The 21,668-nt window shown below is 45.0% G+C and overlaps 2 protein-coding genes across 2 annotated transcripts in view; one reads left to right on the forward strand and one right to left on the reverse strand.

Annotated features, from left to right (window-relative positions):
* The window catches only part of LOC134459701 (mitogen-activated protein kinase kinase kinase 20-like), a 319,662-nt gene that overhangs the window by 205,834 nt on the left and 92,160 nt on the right, over positions 1 to 21,668 (reverse strand). The window lies entirely within an intron of this gene.
* On the forward strand, positions 3,876 to 19,759 carry LOC134459697 (ETS translocation variant 5-like). Its single transcript, XM_063212086.1, has 13 exons — positions 3,876 to 3,996; positions 5,585 to 5,790; positions 6,260 to 6,353; positions 6,634 to 6,681; positions 6,840 to 6,890; positions 9,116 to 9,239; positions 9,693 to 9,995; positions 11,842 to 12,233; positions 13,781 to 13,843; positions 14,603 to 14,671; positions 15,991 to 16,160; positions 16,416 to 16,517; positions 17,400 to 19,759. Exons 2-13 carry the CDS (start codon positions 5,743 to 5,745, stop codon positions 17,631 to 17,633), a joined length of 1,698 nt encoding a protein of 565 aa, XP_063068156.1. The 5' UTR covers positions 3,876 to 3,996; positions 5,585 to 5,742; the 3' UTR covers positions 17,634 to 19,759.

The raw sequence follows: 21,668 nt of genomic DNA on the forward strand, positions 1-21,668 counted from the left end.
CTGCCCCATGCTCACCTGCCAGCAAGGGGCAGCCCAGCGTGAAGTATCACTAGCCTAGATTATTCCCAAAATCATGCTACCCAAATAATTGTATGCTTCGCTTCCCATGTTTATTTTTCAGCATGAATATTTACTTAGTCAATTAACTTGATATTCACTGGTCTGGTCAGAGTAGGTTGTGCAGCCAAAGATGGCTAAATGAAAGGTGTATAGAGAGGATCCACCTGTATGAAAAGTACAGATTTCCAAGCCATTACGGATGCTTAAGAATTGAAGGCGGTAGCAAATATTCATGAAAAATATTACGTTTGTGAATGGGCAGAATAAATCCAGGAAACAAACTAAACATGAATTAAACAGTGTAGTTTTAAACTCAGCGTAGTCTCAGCTTTAAACTCAGCTCTGTCAGTGCTTATCATTGATACTTTGGGCTTTATTATGAAAATATTTTCAGGGTGAGAAATAAAAAGTTTGAAGTGATAGAGTGAGAAAGGTCTGAAATGGGTGAGTCTCACTCCCAAAGAGTGAGACTTGAGAACCCGATTGTTGATATATGGTGACTAGAAAAGACCAACTTACTAGCCACCTTGACCCATTAGTGAGTGTGTCTTTGGCTACGGTACAGACATTTTGGCTAGTGATGAAAAAAGTCCATTTTGAACCTTGGCAGTTTATATTCTTCCTCTGCAGTGTGGCTGTGTTTATAGTGTGTTTGTGTGTGTAGTATACGTGTTGTGTGACTGCATTTGTGTAGTGTAACTGTAGTAACTGTGTTTGTGTAATAACACAGTGTAATAGCGTTGTGGTATTTTGTGTAGCGTGGGTGTGTTACTGCTGTGTGTCCAGACAGTGTTTGTGTTAGTGTGTTACTGCATTTGTGCATTGTGGCAGTCTTGTGACCGTGTTTGTGCAATAGCTTAACAGTATTTGTGTAGTGTGTGGGTGTGTTAGTGCGTTGCATCTGTGTTTGTGTCAGTGTCTCTGTGTGTTTTAGCGTGATGTGTGTGTGTGTGTGTGTGTGTGTGTGTGTGTGTGTGTGTGTGTGTGTGTGTGTGTGTGTGTGTGTGTGTGTGTGTGTGTGTGTGTGTTGTATCGTGAGGGTGTGTAACTACTGTGTGTGTGTTTGTGTGGTGTGGGTGTGTTAGTGCGGTGCATCTGTGTTTGTGTCAGTGTCGTGTGTGCGGGCCTAGTCTATTCAATGTCCTTTAGCGTGATGTGACTTTGTGTGTTGTATCGTGTGGGTGTATAACTACTGTGTGAGTGTTTGTATGGTGTGGGTGTGTTTCTGTCTGTGTTTTTCTATAGTGTGTTTGTGTCAATGTCTGTGTGTTTTAGCGTGGTGTGTGTAACTACTGTGTGTGTGTGTTTGTGTGGTGTGGGTGTGTTAGGGCTGTGTTTCTGTCTGTGTTTTTCTATAGTGTGTTTGTGTCAATGTCTGTGTGTTTTAGCGTGGTGTGTGTAACTACTGTGTGTGTGTTTGTGTGGTGTGGGTGTGTTAGGGCTGTGTTTCTGTCTGTCTGTGTTTTTCTGTAGTGTGGGCGTGCTAGTGTCGCGTGTCTCATCATGGATCTATGGAGGATGTGTTGCTGTCGGCAGTGTTGCCAGATGTGTCTGATCAAATCCCGCCCAAAAGGTTCTCAAAAACCGACAAAATGTGCTAAATTCAGCCAAAGTTTCAACAAATCGCATTGATTTCTATGGGCACAAAACTGCAGAAAAAAACGCCAAATGGTCAATTTTTCCCGTTTTGACCCGCAGATGGCCACCCCAAGCCAATCTGGCTGCACCGTCTGTCTGTTCCAGCCTGCTGTACTACACTAGCCAACAACCAGTGCAGTACGCTGGCCGCCCTGACCAAACAGGTTCTTTACCTTGCTCTCAAACATACACACACACACACCCATGCACACACACCCACAAGCATGCACGCACGCATGCACGCACGCACACACACACACACATGCACGCCCGCAGGAACACACACACACGCGCACACACACACGCACGCAGGCACACACACACACACGCGCACGCATGCACGCACACACACATACACACACATACACACACACTCACATACACACACACAGGCTTGTACGCATGCACGCACACACCTACGTACACGCACACGCACACACTCACACATACACAAATATACTTTAAACATGTGCGTAAGTGCATAAACATAAACACACACACACACACACACACACACACACACACACACACACACACACACACACAAATATATACACGTCTGTTTGAGGATAAACACTACGCACTACACTACGCATACACATGTGAACACACACACAAACACACATGTGCACACACACACACATACACACACACACACACACACACACAAGGCCTATTTTAAACAAAACAAAAAAATGTCTGTCAACATTCCTGTGCTGTGTTCTCTGAGCTAATGCCTATTTACATTTTAAATGCCGGCGTCCCTTAACTCATATCCAGCAATTATACACCCACACACACTTCCCAGCCACCAGAATATCCCTCCCGAAACTGGAGCAGTGAGGAGGAAGAATGTCGCATCCAAACCTCCATTAGGGCAGGGGTTCCCAAACTGGGGGCCAGGACCCCTGTCCTAGGTGGGTCACGGCGGTACTTCGTACAAGGACGGTCTCAGAGTAAAATGACTGTTTGCATAAAAACATTCCATAAAGGATTACTGACAGTAACCACTTGCACCCGGTGAATATATAGGGCCCCTAGGTGGGTCATGGAGGTACTACAGAGGGGATCTCAGAGTCAGATAAACATTAATGTATGCTTTGAAATAATGTAACCATTCCATAACTTATTAGCAACTGTATTCACTTACACAGAGTAGCCTCTTTGTGCAGATGGGGTCGCCGGGGGGGCTATCCACTATTTGCTGAAAATACTCAACTACATCATAATAACATTGCTACGACATTACCGAGAGCCTTAAGTAACAGAATAAGACATAGCCATTTGCAATTTTGGTGTCAGTAGCCTAAGGTTATAACATGGGCTCTGCGCAAAGGGGTTAATACATTTACTTTCCCTGTGAATTTCACATTAAAACGTAACAATATTAAGGGACAAAAAGTGTTGGGTGTTTTGAATATGGAAGGTGGAGGTTGGGAAAATATTCTAGTCTAATAGGGGGCCCCAGCACAAAAAGTTTGGGAACCACTGGATTTGTAAAAGAAATAGTTGCATAGCAGACAAACAAACAAATCAAAGAAAGCCAAAAGCTCACTTAGCAAACCGAGTCAGACGTTGCATCTTTTATGTGTTGTTTAGAGTGTCTGATAAATATTTGTAACAATTCATTGTGGCACATTATTTTCCGAATGGTGTAGGCTATTAGTCAAGCCTAGCCAACCAAATGTACTTTGACTTGCTGAACTTGCTGCACGCTATCAGAGGAATGAAGGCGTTTTCTCAACATTCGGGCACCATTCTCCATTTCCTAATAGCAGGACTATGTTCTATGGTTGTTAATGTGATGTTAGATGCTCAAACTGCTCGAAAATGTAACGCGCGCAATCAGTATTCGCAGCTAAGAGATTCGGGAGTTTGGAATTTGTTGCACTGCCGTCACGACGAGTATTTTTTGTGCGCTTATGTGTCTGTCCCTTTAAGAACAGCGAGCCCTAGGTTCTGAAACATCTGTTATTGAATGAAACCCAGTCATTCATAAAAATAGGACGGCATCGCGTCGTGATTGGTTGCCTAAGGTCTCACGCATAATTTAGAAGCCCTGGAAAAGCCATTGGTCGGCGGTGTGAAAGGCATTTATCCCTAACCAATGAGAAGCCTCCAGTGCATCCCGCAAGGCTCCGGGCTAAAGCAGGCGATTTCATTAAGAAATATTTCAGTGTGTTAGGCACGTCGCGCAGTATACAGACCACAGAAATCCTCACGTCTCTTTGCATCTATTTGGGATATATTTGTTCTGTTTTTTTTATCAGATCGAAGGATTGCACTGCCACACAAAGGGTGAGTTCTGTGTGAAACATGATTAATAGATTAGAATTTAAAATAAGGATGGACGAAGTTTTATGCTTCTCTGACAAGTTAGAATCACTTTGGTGCACTAAGCAATTTAGTTGGTGCGCTCAGCCCTGCTGCGAAGCGAACGAACGCCATTTTCTTTGTGGGAGCGGATACTTTGGCAACCATTTTAAAACTGTTTGCACTCGGCGGAGAGTGTTATTTTTCTACTTGTGTGTCCGTTACTGTAAAATAGTCACCTAGAGATATTTGCAACATGCAGAGATGTGCTTGCACTTTGAAGCTTTGACCGGTCAGATCTGTGGAGGAGAGGTTGGGGGGTGTCCGCGAAATTTATGAATGGGGAGGTCGAGTTTTTTCCTTCTCCGTGTGCGCACGGAGCAGCGGGCATCAAATTTCACTTCATTGAGAAAAACAAGAGGCCAGGGAGGGGGGAAGGAGCCCGCTGGATTGGGGGAAGGGTGGACCTGCTGAACTCCGCTCGCTCTAGCCTACCTGAGATGTAATCTTTTTCTCGCCTTTGATGTTTGTTCCGAACATTTCATTGTCCCCTTCTTCAATACTATCCAATCTTGTGCGTTTTCTCGGTCCATAGCAATTAAAACAGATCGCATTAATGAACAGTTTAACGATGATGTGTTTGTTGATTTAGTGGGTATTTTCTTTTTTGTGGTTTGTTAACTTGGAAGGAGTTCCAATGAGGTTATCGCTTATCATTTATCACTTCCCCTGCTAATCGGGCGCAATCACTTTTAGTTGCTTCCGATCAGCTGTGTCCTCATGTTTTAATCAACGTTTTATAGATTTAAGAGGCTAGGGAACGAGTTATTGCGCACATGCGACTTGGCCGACTTTTAGGACTTATTGAGGGTTTGTTCACATAGCCTTCATAGAATCCGGTCGTATAAGACTTAAAAGCAGATGAACTGTAGGCTACAACAGAAGCTGTGCTTTGCTTTACATCTAAACAGCTTTTTTTTTTTACTTCGTGAAGTTGGCTACTTCTCTGTGTTGGGAGTCTTCAAGTGCGTGCGTGTGTCACGATGGCCAGCTCGCGAGAGAGAGTGTGCGGATTTTTTTTCCGTGGGTCACAGATGGTAGTAAGTTCTTATGTAAGGTTTCCAGCTGGATGGGTTGTGTGTGTGTTTGTGCGTGTGCGTGTGTGTGTGTGTGTGTGTGTGTGTGTGTGTGTGTGTGTGTGTGTGTGTGTGTGTGTGTGTGCGCGTGTGTGTGCGTGTGTGTGTGTGTGCGTGTGTGTTTGCGCGCGCGCGCGCGTTCGAATGTACGTGCGTGCGCACACCACTCCTTCACAAAGACCGCTGTGTGATAGAGAAAGTAAGGGCAGAGCATTCAGAGCCATAAAAATGTGTTTTGTCACAGTAGCTAAACCAACACACACACCTGATCAAAGTGTATGTCAGTATGTGAAGGCTGGTGACAGGTGGGCTCACAGAGGCTGTGTGTCTGTGCTGACAGCTCTTGGTGGGAAAAAGAAGACTGTCCCCTCTTTCTTCGAATAACACTTTTTTTTGTGTATCTCTTCCCCCTCCCCTACACACACACACACACACAGACGCAGGCAGACAGCTGAGGAGTTTGTCCTCTGCTGAGCAAAGGAGCAAGACCCCTCCACCCTCACACCTCCCCCCCTGCCCCTCCATCTCTCCCTCCTCTCGGTGGCTAAGGTGACGGACAGAACAGAAGAGAAGGGAAGAGAGGAGTGCCGCGATCATGGATGGCTTCTATGACCAACAGGTCCCCCTGATGTCCCCACAGAATGTAAGCCAGCCAGCCAGCCAAACACACACACACACACACACACACACACACACACACACACACACACACACACACACACACACACACACACACACACACACACACACACACACACACACACACCTCAGTGTGTCTCACACTGTTCATGCATATATTGTTGCACAAGTACAACTTGTATATACAATAGGATAGTAAAGGAATAATTAACATACAGTATATTGAGTACAACAAGTACAGTAGTGCAATGCTGTACTGTGACCTGCAAGTATTTTGGAATTTAATGAAAATGCATGCAAATGTAAATAAGCACAGTAAAAGCAAATAATGACAAATGACCAAAGAATGAAAAAAAACCAGTTGCCATTAGCAGGCTTAAAAATTGCACAATTGTTGTGATGAGGTCTAGTGTACTTGAGTGGTTAGTTGTGGTGTTTCTTACTTCCTGGTTTGTGGCTGTGCTGTGCTGCAGGTCTGTCAGGGGCCGCCACAGAACTCGGAGCTGCGTTGCCGTGGCGAGCGGAAGAGGAAGTTTGCAGAAGCCGAGCTTGACCAGGACACTGAAGGTAAACAGACTCATTACGCTCCACATGGTGTGTGTGTGTGTGCGAGTGTGTGTGTGTGTGTGTGTGTGTGTGCGCGCGTGTGTGTACCTGTGTGTTTGTGTGCGTAATGGTGAATGTGTGTTATGGTGAATGTGTGTTTGTATGAATAAGAGAGGGAGAGAGAGAGCTCCTCCAACCAGACATAATTTCCTCTTCTGGTGTGTGTGCGTGTGCGTCTGTGTGCCTGGGGTGGGTGTGTGTGTGATGTTTCTGGTGGTCATTGTGTGTCTTTTGTCTGCAGATTTGTTCCAGGACCTCAGCCAGCTTCAGGAGATCTGGATTGCAGAAGGTGACTATGCATTTTCCGTTTTATTACCTAAGTATCATTATTGATGCATGTTTATAACCGTATAATTACTGTGTACTTTGTGCAAAGAATGCACCTACCAGCACCCACAGTACTTCACTGTCTAAATCTTTCTTTCTGTTGTCTTGTGTTGTCTGTAGCTCAAGTTCCTGACGATGAACAGTTTGTTCCAGATTTCCAATCAGACAACTGTAAGTACCCCATGGTTATGAGATGCATTTGCATTTTGGTGTTGTTTCGTTTTAGATGCCTAACAGTCTAGTTGAACGGGTTACAGTGTCAGACTGTTAGTTGGGATCTCTCTCTCTCTCTCTCTCTCTCTCTCTCTCTCTCTCTCTCTCTCTCTCTCTCTCTCTCTCTCTGGCCTTGGGGTGTCTGGGTTTTGTTCTGCTCTGCTCTGTGCTGGCCTGCTCCAGTGCCAAGAGTAACATTTGAAAGTAAACTCAAAGGGGCCTTTCAGTCTTTATATTCTAGAAGTGTGTGTGCGTGCGTTTGCTTGTGTGTGTGTGTGTGTGTGTGTGTGTGTGTGTGTGTGTGTGTGTGTGTGTGTGTGTGTGTGTGTGTGTGTTTGTGCGCGCGTGCATGTGTAGTGTGCACACCCTGCCTGGTGAGGGAGAAAAGACTGCATGTGTGAGTGAGTGTTGGAGAAAGTGAGGCGAACGTGGTGTGGTTTGTGTAGAGGGGAGGTGGAGGAAGTGTGTGTGTGTGTGTGTGTGTGTGTGTGTGTGTGTGTGTGTGTGTGTGTGTGTGTGTGTGTGTGTGTGTGTGTGTGTGTGTGTGTGTGTGTGTGTGTGCGTGCCTGCCTGGTCTGCCGCAGTGGAGTTGTAACTCATGGTTAGGCCTTGGGGCCCTGACACTTTTATGGCCCAAGGAATCTTCTCACTCTGTGTGTGTATGTGTGTGTGTGTGTGTGTGTGTGTGTGTGTGTGTGTGTGTGTGTGTGTGTGTGTGTGTGTGTGTGTGTGTGTGTGTGTGCAGACTGCATACACACATTTCTCTGTCTGCCTCCACAACAGTTTCAGGTGGAGGTGGAGGTGTGTGTGCGTGTGTGTGTGTGTGCGCGCGCGCGCGCGTGTGTGCATTTGTGCATGCACGCTTTTTATCTCACCAACACAAGACACAGCCATGGCGTAACGCGGAAACATTAACAGTGGCTTCGTCCATTTGTTATTTGTGTCTTTTGTTTGGAGCTGCCCGTGTGTGTGTGTGTGTGTGTGTGTGTGTGTGTGTGTGTGTATGTGTGTGTGTGTGTGTGTGTGTGTGTGTGTGTGTGTGTGTGTGCGCGGGCGCGCATGTGTGCACATTAGGTATCTTTGTTTGCACAGAGAGGGTCTATGCGCAACAGTGTTGCTACAGGGCCCAGAAGTGTAAATTTGTCCATTCATGCCGTTCTTGTATGTGTAGGTGTCTTTGTTTGCATTGGCATTATGCGTGTCTGTATGTGTATGTGTTAGAGTGAGGGAGAGAGAGAGAGAGAGAGAGAGAGAGAGAGAGAGAGAGAGAGAGAGAGGGAGAGAGTTAGATGGCACTGTGCCAACTGGTCTCACAGACGCTTCATTCATGGAAATTTTGCAGCTGGGTGAGAAAGGGGGGTTGGGGGCATGGGGGGTGTAGTTACCATGGTGATCTACCCCCCTACCTCTCTTGGACTGGCACAGGCTATGCCCTCCTGGCCATTCTTACGCCACCAGGAAGGGCCTTGACACACACACACACACACACACACACACACACACACACACACACACACACACACACACACACACACACACACACACACACACAGGGGTTACTGACTGACCCGTCTTGGAGAGCTTTTGACTAGCGCACAGCTCTCCTGGGAAGTCGCATACAAACACGCACTCATAAAGCAGTGCTGGGGAAGCAAGCATACACTCTTTAGGGGAGATGAAGTTACACACACACCACACACACACACACACACACACACACACACACACACACACACACACACACACACACACACACACACACACACACACACACACACACACACACACACACACACACACACACACCTTTTAAGCAACTGACTAAACATATTTTTTTTGTCAATCTGTGAAAATGGACCAAATAAATGTTAACAAACTTTTAAGTGCTGAAGTTGGTGTGTGCATATTCCAATATGTGTATTCCAAGATGAGGGTTTATGCAAGTCCAGGCATGTTTTGTCCCATAGTGTGTCTGTGTGTGTGCGTCTGTAAGAGTGAGTACCAGAGAATTACTTTTTTAAAAATTGGCGTTAATGGCTCTCTCCACCAAAAAGGTTCCTGACCCCTGCTATAGCACACGTGCAAAATCAGCAATTCAAATCAATGTGTTTGACTCGTCTCCTAGTCGGTCAATGTGTGTCCTGTCTCCTGATGTGTGTTTGTGTTTGTGTGTTTGTGTGCAGTGATCTTTCATGGGTCTCCTCAGACCAAGGTGAAGAGAGAACAGAGTCCCTCCAGAGATCTGTCCCCGTGCAGTCAGACCAGCAGACTCTCCCCCTACTCAGAGAAGTGCCTTTACAACTACAGGTAACACACACACACACACACACACACACACACACACACACACACACACACACACACACACACACACACACACACACACACACACACACACACACACTGTGGAGAGAGGTGCCTTTACAACTACAGACGACACACACAGACACACATTCAGTACAAACTGACACTTTTTCATGCATAGATATTCAGCTTACACACACATGTACACACACGCTGCTGCACTTTTGCATTCCCATTTTGATATTATTTTGCTCACCTCACTTGTGCAGTTTAGTTCTGAAAACCTTTTGTATTTTGTATCATTTTGGTAATCAGAAACAGTCTGTTGGCAACCAGGTCACTTTTCGGAGAGTTTGCGAGTGACATTGTGTGTTAACTTTGTTCTTTTTCTCCTTTTCTGACCTTTCTTTCTCTCTCTCTCTCTCTCTCTCTCTCTCTCTCTCTCTCTCACATCAGTGCCTACAACAGGAAGCCAGTTGGCTTCAACAAGCCTTTGACTCCGCCCTCCACCCCTTCCTCACCATGTGGACCCTCCCCTCACCCACTCCAGAGGCAAGCCACACCCACTCCCGCCTCCTCCACCAATCACATGCAGTCGTCACAGGGACCCCTCGCCGCCGCACTCCAGGCACACGCCCAGCTGCACAGATCGCACTCACTCCAGCAGAGGCCACACCCACTGCAAGGCCAAAGCCCGCCCTTTGCTGTGCCCCACCCACCTGCCAACCACAGCAATGCTTCATACAGCATAGAGCACAGGTGAGCTAACAGAGTAACTAGCTAACTACCTCATAGCCCCATACAGTTCAACAAAAGTGTTAATACAGGGTGAACGTAGAACACAGGTGAGCTAGCACAGATTTTATAAGACACAGTTGAACAGGAGCATGTTTCTTGACGGCGTCCTTGCTAACTGTGTTAGCACCGTAGTTGGTTGCAATGCAATTTCCGATTGCCGAATCTACTAAATTGCTAATTGGCAGTGATGCTTTAGAGAAATAAGGTCCTGGGGAGCTTGTAAAGAGTGAGCATAGGTCACTTGGTGCATCCATTAAAGCCTTGGGTCTGAGATTGGTAACAGCAAATTTATAACGCTGCGTATCAGTGAACCACAGTGGCAATTACAGTCATAGTGCATTACTACAAGCCCTGTGTTATTATGTCATAGTAGAGTAGTACTATGGTAATTAACCTTTCAGTGACTATGACAAAGTGCCTCAGATGGTACGGCGTGCAAAAGGATCGTTTTAGTGTGAGTCACCAAGCAACCTCCTTGGATCTCCAAGACGTGTTGGATAAGTGAATACACCAGTGCTACCCAGACACCAGTTGAGCTAGCATTTTGCGTGCAGAATATCAATGACTTGACGGATGAGTTAATGACACACCTAAACACACTTCCTGCCTCCACTCTAAACCCACGCAAGCTAGTACACATAGCCTACACCTGAACAATGATGTGCTTCCAGCTACTCACATCACACGCCAAACTGTCTCTAATGCACACTTACATACGAAATAAGCAGAAATGAGTTAGCATATTGTTAGATAATTGAAATTATGTATATAATGTGTCATTTAAATGTATTGTAATATTCATTGCTACACACACATAGCTAGCTATACATGCATAGAAAAGAGCAAAGGTGAGACAGGTGAACTATTATTGGTTTGGCTACATGCGTTTAATCATGCAAACACACACACACACAGTGACTATTGACAGAGAGTCTGAAGTGACTGACCTAGTCTTTGGCTATCTGGAGAAGCTCAGCAGGCTTTAAGTCGTTTAGGTAATTGGACTTGTTGTCACTGTTGTAAATGGTTCTAAGCCATCAGAAGCAGGTCAAGCAGAGAAGTAGGTACATACGCGCGCGCGCACACACACACACACACACACACACACAGCCATAATGGTGATTGTGCTGTGAGATTGCATAAATATTTGTAGGCGCCTTTCCATGCTCACATTAGGAATAATGTTAATAAAATATCCAACAGTAGTTGTAAACCTCAGGTGATGCACTTCAAACTCTTACGTTGCTTTGAAATGCGTTGTCTGCTCAACAGACACGGCATGGCAATGAGAATGTGAGTAATAGTTAAAAAATAATATATGTATATATATTTTAAAGGGACACTGTGCAGGAAATGGTCAAAAAAGGTACTGCAACTATCCTTCTCATTGAAACTGGGCTGCCTATTGCCAAATTTGATCTTTACATGAACGTTTACTAAGTAATAAACAAAAATGTTCTAGTATGGTCCGAGTGCAGCTAAAAATGGCTGTTTTTGGAAATTCAAAATGGCGGACCATGGAGAAGATCCCCCTTTTCATGTATGAAAAGTGCAATTTTCCAGTCATAATGAATACTTAGAATTTGATGCTGGTGGTAAGTATTCATGAAAAAGGTAACATTAGTGAATGGGCAGCATGAATTCTGGAAATAAACAACTACAAATCTCACACAGTGTCCCTTTAATGTATGCATTTCTACTCTAAAACTTAAAAAAAAATCGATTACAAATAATAACAAACACCCTTTTCTGCTTCGTCTTTTTTCTCCACCTCTACCGCCACCCATCACCATCTCATTCTCACCAGGTTCCAGAGGCAGCTCTCGGAGCCGTGCCGGCCGTTCCCCCCCAACAGCGACCCCTCCTGTCGGCCGCCCTTCCCTCCCCACCCTGCCTCCATGGGCGGAGGTGGTGCCATGCCACGACCCCCCTACCAGAGGCAGATGTCCGAACCGGTACCCCCTACCCCCACCACCACGACCTCTGGAGGGCCTCCTCCCCAGGTGTTCAAGCAGGAGATGGTGGACCCACGCTACGGGGATCATCATCATCATCAGCAGCAGCAGCAGCAGCAGCAGCAGCAGGGCCTGGCACCCACACAGCACCCCCAGCGCAGCGCACTAGGACCCCCGGCCATGAGGCCGCCCTTCTGCCAGATGAATATCAAGCAGGAGCCCAGGGACTTTGGCTTCGACACAGGTGAGACCTGAAAGACGCATTTTAGCTCAATACGGAACCTGCTGGCCTACTTTTATCTGTAAATACAGGACGATTCCGTAGTTCAAGGGACGGTTGGCAACCCTAAGTAGAGTAGAGTAACTTTATTGATCTCCGCCGCCCGGGGGACATTAAGGTATCAAGCAGCTTCCATAAATACACATTATGCACACATGGACATTTCAAGACACATATAACACAGTTAATAGAAAGGGAGGGAAAATAAAAACTACAGGAAAAAAAACGACTAAAAAACTACATCGACATGAGATGACATATTTAAGCAGATGTAATTTTTTTCAATGCAACTTGCAAAAGACGACAGGAGCCGCTACAAAGGTGTGGTGGAATTCTGAGTTTGGAAGGCACAACAAGCTTGGGGTGAGTTTCTCAAAAGAGAAGTTGTTAGCCTGTTAGCAATTTCAGTAGTTGCCAATGGGAAAATGCATTGAAAACAACAAAGTAGCTAATGTAGTAAGCAACTTTGGTTTTGAGAAATTCACCCCAGATTTGACAACTACAGCTACAGCTATTTAGCTCTTTGTGGTTAAGGGTGACTGGTATGCGTGTGCTCATGTGTGTGCGTGTGTGTGTTCGTGTTTGTGATGTGGTCCTCATGTTGCAACTGAATCAGCGGAGGGTTTGCAGAGGGGAAGCCCAAGTCTTACAAAAGAGGCAACTGTTAGCGATCACGTCAGAGTTAGCAACCAGGGAGGAGATCACACACACAAACACACACACATCACATCGTGCAATCCCATGGAGGCGATTTCACAGGAACATTTTTCCACGGACAGGGAAATCCTGCAACACAGGCGCGCACACACTCATCACATGTACTGCTCTGTTTTTGTTTTTCTTACTCATCGTGGACACTGAATCTCTCTCTCTCTCTCTCTCTCTCTCTCTCTCTCTCTCTCTCTCTCTCTCTCTCTCTATCTATCTATCTATCTATCTATCTATCTATCTATCTATCTATCTATCTATCTCTCTCTCTCTCACACACACACACACACACTCTGTCTACTCAACACACACCCATGATGGTCTCTTCTGCACTGCATGGAAAGGTCACTCAGTGATGTAACAGAAAATCCTCTTAGCTCCTCATGGGTCCAACGTGTGTGTGTGTGTGTGTGTGTGTGTGTGTGTGTGTGTGTGTGTGTGTGTGTGTGTGTGTGTGTGTGTGTGTGTGTGTGTGTGTGTGTGTGTGTGTGTGTGTGGTGGGTGGGAAGGGAGGGGGCTGGGGTGGAGTTGTTAAGCCTTTGTGATGTCACAAGCTGGCCCCTGACCCCGTCTGCTCTGCCTATCTATTGCTTTGTCACGCACGCACATTCTCTCTCACACACACACACACACACACACACACACACATGAACGCAGGCACACTTGCATTCATTTATCTCAGGCCCTTGTGTATACTTTAAGCTTCACACTATGTGCAAACATTGTCATGTGTATGTGCATATATGCATTTTCTTGTGTCTCTTGTTTTGACATGGTTTTTTTGTGTGTTTTTGTTTTTACAGAGGTTACAAACTGTCAATCGTCGTTTGTCAAGTCGGCGAACCTCTACAGGAGCAACAGTGAAGGTGTGTGTTTTACCTCTCTACAGCTCTATACTGTCTGTAACAAACGCTTGGCGGAACACATGAATGGGAGGAGTGGCGATCCTACAACTTTGCCATTTCAATGCATTCAATGCATTCTGTGCACTGCACAGCAAAATCCACAATGCGCCACCACGCCATTATTACAGCAACGTGGTAATAGTGAAAACATAACAATTTTAAACAACGTATAATGCATTTATTACCATTTTACGGTGACGTGGGCAGGGGGGGTTGGGGGGTCACACAATGGGGACTGGGGTTTCGCGGCGGTGCTGGCCCCCTCTCAGGTGTCGCCCCCGGGCAATTGCTCGGTCGGCCCGCCCTCACCCTGGATAGGATGGAAGAGTGCCATGACACGGTCATCCTTGGCTTACAGAGTCCTGCCATGTACACATATTTGTTCCAACCAACTCGGCTAATCAGCTGATCCTCTCTCTGTTGTTGGCACCTCTCTGCATCCCAGGCTGATGATCTAATGTCTGGGCTAATGTAATTAGTGAAGTGTAATTCTGGGAAAAGACTTGTTACTGTGGGAAAAAAACAGTCATCAGCAGCAATTCATGGAAAGGACTTTTACTGTGAAAACAAAACCAAAGTGACCTGCAATTCATGGGAAGGATTTGTTCTGTGAAAACAAATTGAGTCTGTGACACCAAGTCTCCCCGCCTCCATTAACTGTTTTTTTAATGCAGCATGTGGGGGTATGCGTATGAATAATGGCCTTCTCTGTCCCTGCAGGTTTCATGTTTGACGGTGACTCCCACCTCTACTACGACGACACCTGTGTGGTGCCCGACCGAATCGATGGTGAGCCACAGTCCCATACATGCCATACTCTTATCTCCATCTTTCCCAGTTATTTTCCCTTCTCTGTTTTCCTTTCACAATTTCTCCCTCTATCCCTCGCTTTGTTTCTCTCTTGTTCTGTCCCTTGCTCATTCTGTTTGTGTCGGTTGATGTCTATTTTTCTGTCCATCTTTCGCTCTTTTCCCTTTCTGTTTCTGTCTGTCTCCCCATTGCCATCTCCTAATATCCTAGCACCAAAGATTTTCCATATGGTATCCAAGATAAAGTACACTACTCATTGCCCATGCAACAAAGTGGGATCAATTCTGGGGTGCATTTCTCGAAACCATAGTCGCTAACTACATTAGCCACTTTGTTGTTTGCAATGCAATATCTCATTGGCAACTGGCTAGCAACTATGCTTTCGAGAAACACAACCCTGGTCTCCTGAATGGATGTGACTTTTCCCATTGAACTTTATTTATTCTGAACCCCTCTTCGTCCCATAAAGGGGCATTGAAGTCATATGACGGCCGCTTAGAACCTTACACTTACAATCCTTTTTGTTGTATTTTATGTATTATTTCATGACAGGATAACGTTTTGACCTCAACAGTCTTCTTCAGATTCTTCAGAAGGAATCTGAAGAAGACTGTTGAGGTCGAAACGTTATCCTTCCATGAAATAATAAAATACAACAAAAAGAATTCTAAGTGTGCGGACTTCTCACTCTAAAAGCTACAGTTGGCCTTCGTCCTGCACCTTTCTCTGGGATGTGCACTATCCTCTCCTTCAACCGCTTAGAACCTTACATCCTATCCTTATCAATCGTCTCTGATGACACAAGTACTGTCTATTGATCACCTCTAAACCCCTCCTGTCGCTTCCATCTTGTCCCCCCCCCCCACACACACACACTTTATCCCCCCAGATAAAACAGGACACTTTTCTTCTCTCTGTCTTCCAATATGTGACCTTGCGTCCTCCACTTGTGCTTGTGGCCTCACGTTTTGCTTATGCCCCTCCTCCATGGAGAAAACAATTCAAAAGTTTCATTTTTTTGGGACATTTTTGGGGGACTATTCTACATTCACCATCCAGTTTGCAAATGAGAAAATGACTTTACAATTGAGCGCTTGCAATATATTGAAATATAATGCTGTTGTCAGTATAATGCTGTTGTCATCATGACATTTTACTTCCTGGTACGAGGCCACAAGCACAAGTGGAGGACGCAAGGTCGCATATTGGAACGCACACTGTCTCTCCCTATCTATGTCCATCATTGACTGCCATGTTTGATCACCACTAAACCCACCTCCTCTCCCTACCATCCATAGGTAAGATAAAGCAGGAGGCGGGTCTGTTCCGCGACGGGCCGCCCTATCAGAGGCGAGGCTCCCTGCAGCTGTGGCAGTTCCTGGTCACGCTATTGGACGACCCGGCCAACAGCCACTTCATCATGTGGACCGGACGCGGCCTGGAGTTCAAGCTCATCGAGCCTGAGGAGGTCAGTGCGCGCGCACACACACACACACTACTCTACTTCTATTGTTACATTAGTACAATTGGTGGAAAGCTGTATCCAAAGCGATTATACAGTACATACCATCTTTTCAATGACTGTGAAAGTAGTAACTGCATGTTTCATTTTTTTACAACTCCTATACACCTGTTACATACATGTTGTAATTTATTCGTAGGTGTGTTTTTGTTTTGAGATGAATTCTCACAAGTGTATGTTTTGTATATCTTTGTGCTGCAGGTGGCTCGTCGGTGGGGCATCCAGAAAAATCGTCCGGCAATGAACTACGACAAGCTGAGTCGTTCTCTGCGCTACTACTACGAGAAGGGCATCATGCAGAAGGTAAAGGCACGTTCCCGTTCCAATTTCCTCTCTCTTCCTCCTCTTCATGTCTCGCCACCACCTTTTAACCCATTGACGTCTAAGGCACCTGCAAGAAAGTGTGCTGAATGCCTGAGCCTTTTTTAAAGAAAAGCTGCCCTCAGCCTATAAAATCCTAAATATCTCAGCTTCTGAAGCACATAAAAATATGCACTAAGTTGCATTTAAATGCTAAGACCCTCATCTTTCATCAGAATGTGTTCATTCATCCCAAACAAACAGAGATCTTTAATAAAGTTGTCTCAAATCTCATGAGCCTGAATGTTGCGTAATGCAGCGCCAGGGCCAATGTTGCGCAACACAACATCAGGCATCAATGGGTTAATACAACCAGGACTCTAAATGAACACCCACCAACCAGCCAAGGGCTGCTGAAAATTCTGTTTGGCTGGTTACTAGCCACTTTGACCCATTGGTGAGTGTATGTTTGGCTAATAAGATTAACATCTACTAGTTATTTTGGCTGGTGATGAAAAAAAGTTCATTTAGAGCCCTGAATACAGCAGTCCACTGTAGGCAGTTGAGGCCCGCTGGCACATGCGCACTCCCGGTAGCAGATTAGAATACATGGCCATGGACGTCACTCTATTGAAAGGCATTAAAAAGAATAGAACGCAGAAAAATACGATAGAATGTATCATCAGAATTGAATCCAACCTTACAACTTTTTCAATTGGCTTGTCTACAAATTGGGTTAACAGATACTTAAATAGTAGGAAATACAAAATAACAATTCATTAATCATTTCATCAACTATGAAAACATTGACTACAATGATTTTGCATGTGTGTATGCAAGCCACTAAAATAACCATTTCTCTTCTCTCTTTTCTTTTGTACACAGGTGGCCGGGGAGCGGTACGTCTACAAATTCGTGTGCGACCCCGAAGCCCTCTTCTCCATGGCCTTCCCCGACAACCAGAGGCCCAGCCTGAAGGCCGACCCCGAGGGCCTGGGCGTCCCTGAGGAGGACACGGTGCCCCTGTCCCACTACGAGGACCCCGTGGGCACGCGCTACCCCCCGGGACACGACGCCAGGGACCAGTGCCTGCCCTTTCCTGACAGTTACGCCTTCTAGGCAGAAGATGGTGATGGAGAGGATTGCGTATTGTATGAAGACGGGAACTGTTGAGAAGTGACTGTTGGTGGACCACTTGCATGAACATAATACGACACGAAACAAAACTTATTGTTTTATCGCTCGAAAACCTCCTGAAAATGCCAACAATTAGCACACAAACACGCACACACACTGATGTTAGACACACTCCTTGTCAACACTGCTGAGCAGTGTGAAGACTTGCACCCTCGTACACACACATACGCACACATCCACACACACCCACTTTATACACATCCAAATGCATGCATACACATGTGTCTGTACATACCATACTCTCTCGCACAGGCTTATGCATGACTGTAATCTCCAGACAAAGGCAGCTCTGAAGTGGCCCGATTAAATCAGGCCTTCTTCCCCTGTTTCTGGACCAATGTTTCATCTTCGTTTTTGATTCCAGCATTGTTCTTCTTCGTTTCCTTCTTCGGGGCGGTTTCACGCTCTTCTTTATTCTGTGCGTGACCTGACTAGCGGCCACCAAACTGATGTCTGATGTTTCTAATCCTCTTGATATATGTATTTTTCTAACTGTAAGCTAAAGGGACCCCTCGTTTAAAAACTATCCAAAAATTATCACACAAAAAAACTAAACAAAAAAGAGATTTTTTTAAAAGAAGTATATCTAAATGTAATATTTTTTCTGAATTGCAGATGGTTATTTTGTGGACTTTTATGGGTCTATTTTTTTTGTTTTTGTTTTCTCGTAACTTTTACTTGTGTTTTAATTCTGGCTGCTGACTGTACGTTCCCCTGCCTCTGCCTCTGTGTAGCTATGGCTTCCGCTGACGAGACGTGTTGTTTATCGCTCTAACACCCTGACGACCCTCGCTTGGTGACAATGCAGATGACACTTGCTGACAAGTGTGCAGAGTATTCTGCACCGTCGCTTTCTCTTGAGCTGCTCTCAGACTTGGCAACACTGACTGTACACAGTAAATGTTGTGGTGTTAATTCAACACTTACAGAGTTCATTTAAGTCCAAATGGACTCAAATGAACTCTCTAAGTGTTAAATGAGCACTGCAGAATTTACTGTGTACTGTGTTCTATTTCTGGCTTTCCCCCCCCTCCACAGAAGACATGATCTGTATCAAATAAATCCTCAGCAACAGTGGATTTTGTTTTTAGCCGTCAATCAAAACTTGGAAATGTAGCTAGCATGCATGCTTGCATGTAAATGGGGCCAGTTGAGTTTTGATTGCCGTAAAAAAAACAATACTGTACGTTTCTCCTCTGAAAGCAGCTCTGGTGCCAGTGGGGCAGGCATTTATTCTCTCGCTGTAAATTTAGAAGTCTGTCAGCTTTATTTTTTTCTAAATATGAACTTGTATGGAGTCATTTGTAATTCCTGGGCTGGGGTGGGGGGGTTGGAGTAAGTCAAATTTGTTTAAGACAAGGGTTTAAAAGACGTTTTTAAAAAATCTATAAATATATATGAATATATTTTTGCAAAATCTCCATTTTTTTTGTCTGTACATGTATACGCTGTTTAACAGATGCATATTCTGAGCTCTGTGTCCATGTGCTGCAGGGGTTAACGTTTTCCATGTGAGGAGAGATGGTGGTCGTGGTTGGGTGTGGTGTGGTGTGTGTGTATATTGTAAGCAGGGTGTTCTCATTGGCTGCAAGTCAATCTACTTACTCCTGTCCTTTCCTAATGATGCAACGCATTCACATTATCATTGAAGTTTTTATTCAATATCTTGCATAAAAAATACAATTCAAAAAGACCAGAGGCTGCATGAAAGGACAGGAGGACGCATATTGACTTGCGGACATGGGCTCAATGGCACTTAAGTGACACAATTTTTGAAGTGGCTGTGCAGCAGACAGCAGCAGGTCATGTGTGTGTGTGTGTGTGCGTATGTGTGAGTGTGAGAGTGTGAGTGTATACGTGCATGCCTGTTGCCATGGCCACAAGTAGGATCAGGGTATCAGGACATTGTGATGTGGGAGTCATGGATACGATGAACCCTATTGAAAGTTGGGCTTTTTCTCCCAAGTTCCACACACTACTGTCTCTCCTCACTGTCTCTGCTTGGACGTATGAATCTGTACTGGGTACAATAAACTCTCTAAGCTTCACGTCTTGTCCCATCAGTCTTTTTGTACTGCATCTAACACTGCATCTCTCTCTCACACACACGGTAGGCCTATTGAGTAAAAGATTCGACGATTTACGTACACGCATCAACAGAGCATTGATGAAGTAGTTTCACTCACTATAAAGGGACACATTTCTCCAAAGCGTAGTTGCTAACTACGGTAGCTACTTTGTAATAGTTGCAATGCAATTTCCCATTGACAGTTACCCAAGTTGCTAACTGCTAACAACTACGCTTTCGAGAAATGCACCCCAGTTCAATATTAGAAGTACTAATACTTTTTCAAGATAATGTAATAGATATAATTGCAATGTCATACAACATAATGCAGTATTATTTTAGAACAGTGATTCTCAAAGTGTGGTCCGGGGACCACTTGTGGTCCGCGACAGAGCTCAGGTGGTCCGCGAGCGGATTTCTACTTTTCCAAGACAAGCTAGCTGTATGCTCTATTTGTAACACTATTACAAAGCTAAACATAGCTGGAGTCTTATTTTCACCACAATAAGACAGGCTTGTAATGTGAAAAAAGTAAGTGGTCTGTATCCGAAATAGCAGTGTCAAATTAGCACATTTCAACTGTCAATTCATTTGACAGGTGGTCCTTGAAGATATTTGGGGGGACAAAGTGGTCCTCGGTCTGAAAAAGTTTGAGAAACACTGTTTTAGAATACCATCAGTATTAATATTATTGCATTAAAGACCTCATGACACGTTTAAAATACTGGAATATACACATACACGTGGAAAATATATATAAAATATAGTCACTTGAAGTTGGTTTTGATCATTATGTTTGAGAAATTGATTTTGTACGGCGTTTGAAAAGTGTGATTTTTGAGGTCTGCTGGCGAGCTTGCCAACGGTCGGTCATGTGACCTATGACGTAGACTCCGGAACATTTATTGACACCTGTCAGTCGATCGCCTGTCAACAAGATGGATTCCTCAGACTTTTTTTGAAGTGGAGGAATCCAATCCGATGTTGGAGTATAATGGTGGGGGCATAATGCCATACAGGTATGAGCCATATCTTGGAGAGTTGGAGCCACACGACTCTGAAAGTTCAGATGGCGAGGATGAAGGTGGTGTTGCTGCTACTGTGGCAGACGGTGGGATGCCAAGGGACTTTGGCAGGCTACAGCATGTGGAATGGTAACTACCTTCTTGTTTACTTTCCAGACAATGAACAGAGAGTAGACTCCGTAAGATAGGCCTAATTGTCTACTTTAGTGTAATATCCACATTTGTAGTCCTAGCTTATAGCGAGCGTGTGCTGTCTGTTTTCACCTCCCATAATAAGCAACGCCATAAGGCTAACTGACCTAGCCTACAGCTCGCAATTGGACTCTTGTTATATCCCAGTGCTTGTCGTTGTTTTCATCTTTATTTTTAATGATGTTAGTTTTCCTTTTTTTAAAAAAAATATGAAGGAATCATAAAAATACAAATTAGGTATACCATAGCAGTTTGCCTTTCGCCTAGGTCCTGACCAGTGCTTTCCACGTCAACCCTCGACATTGACAGTGATTATTTCAAGACCCTTCCTTCTACCTGTAACATTTTAGGTGTTCGTGTGGGAGGTGTGAGCCCATGCCTACAGTAGACGAGTCGGTGTGCTGCCGTGAACAGTCGAGGGTGTGCGAGAGGAGAGAGGAGGGTGGAGCAGGCATCCGCTGCATTACAGAGCATCTTGGCTTTCAGCCAGTTTGCATGAACGTGCACGTTCTGCGCACTGCCTACTTCCACTACCGGCAGGACTACGGGGACGTAGAGGGAGAAGAGTGAGTATAATATTTCGTGTGGAATTGGATAGTACGATCTGACATTACAAAAAAAAAAAACAACAGAACAGCCCTGAAGGCTACAGTGGGCCTACTTATAAAACAA

The sequence above is a fragment of the Engraulis encrasicolus genome, chromosome 12, assembly GCF_034702125.1.
Source record: "Engraulis encrasicolus isolate BLACKSEA-1 chromosome 12, IST_EnEncr_1.0, whole genome shotgun sequence".
Classification (NCBI taxonomy): Eukaryota; Metazoa; Chordata; class Actinopteri; order Clupeiformes; family Engraulidae; genus Engraulis; species Engraulis encrasicolus.

What these genes read in the sequence shown, in the direction of transcription:
- LOC134459697 (XM_063212086.1), top strand. Translation starts at nt 5,743, where the DNA reads ATGGATGGCTTCTATGACCAACAGGTCCCCCTGATGTCCCCACAGAAT. An exon ending in GGAGATCTGGATTGCAGAAG is followed by an intron (nt 6,682 to 6,839) that starts GTGACTATGCAT and finishes TGTTGTCTGTAG; the next exon opens with CTCAAGTTCCTGACGATGAA. An exon ending in TCATACAGCATAGAGCACAG is followed by an intron (nt 9,996 to 11,841) that starts GTGAGCTAACAG and finishes CATTCTCACCAG; the next exon opens with GTTCCAGAGGCAGCTCTCGG.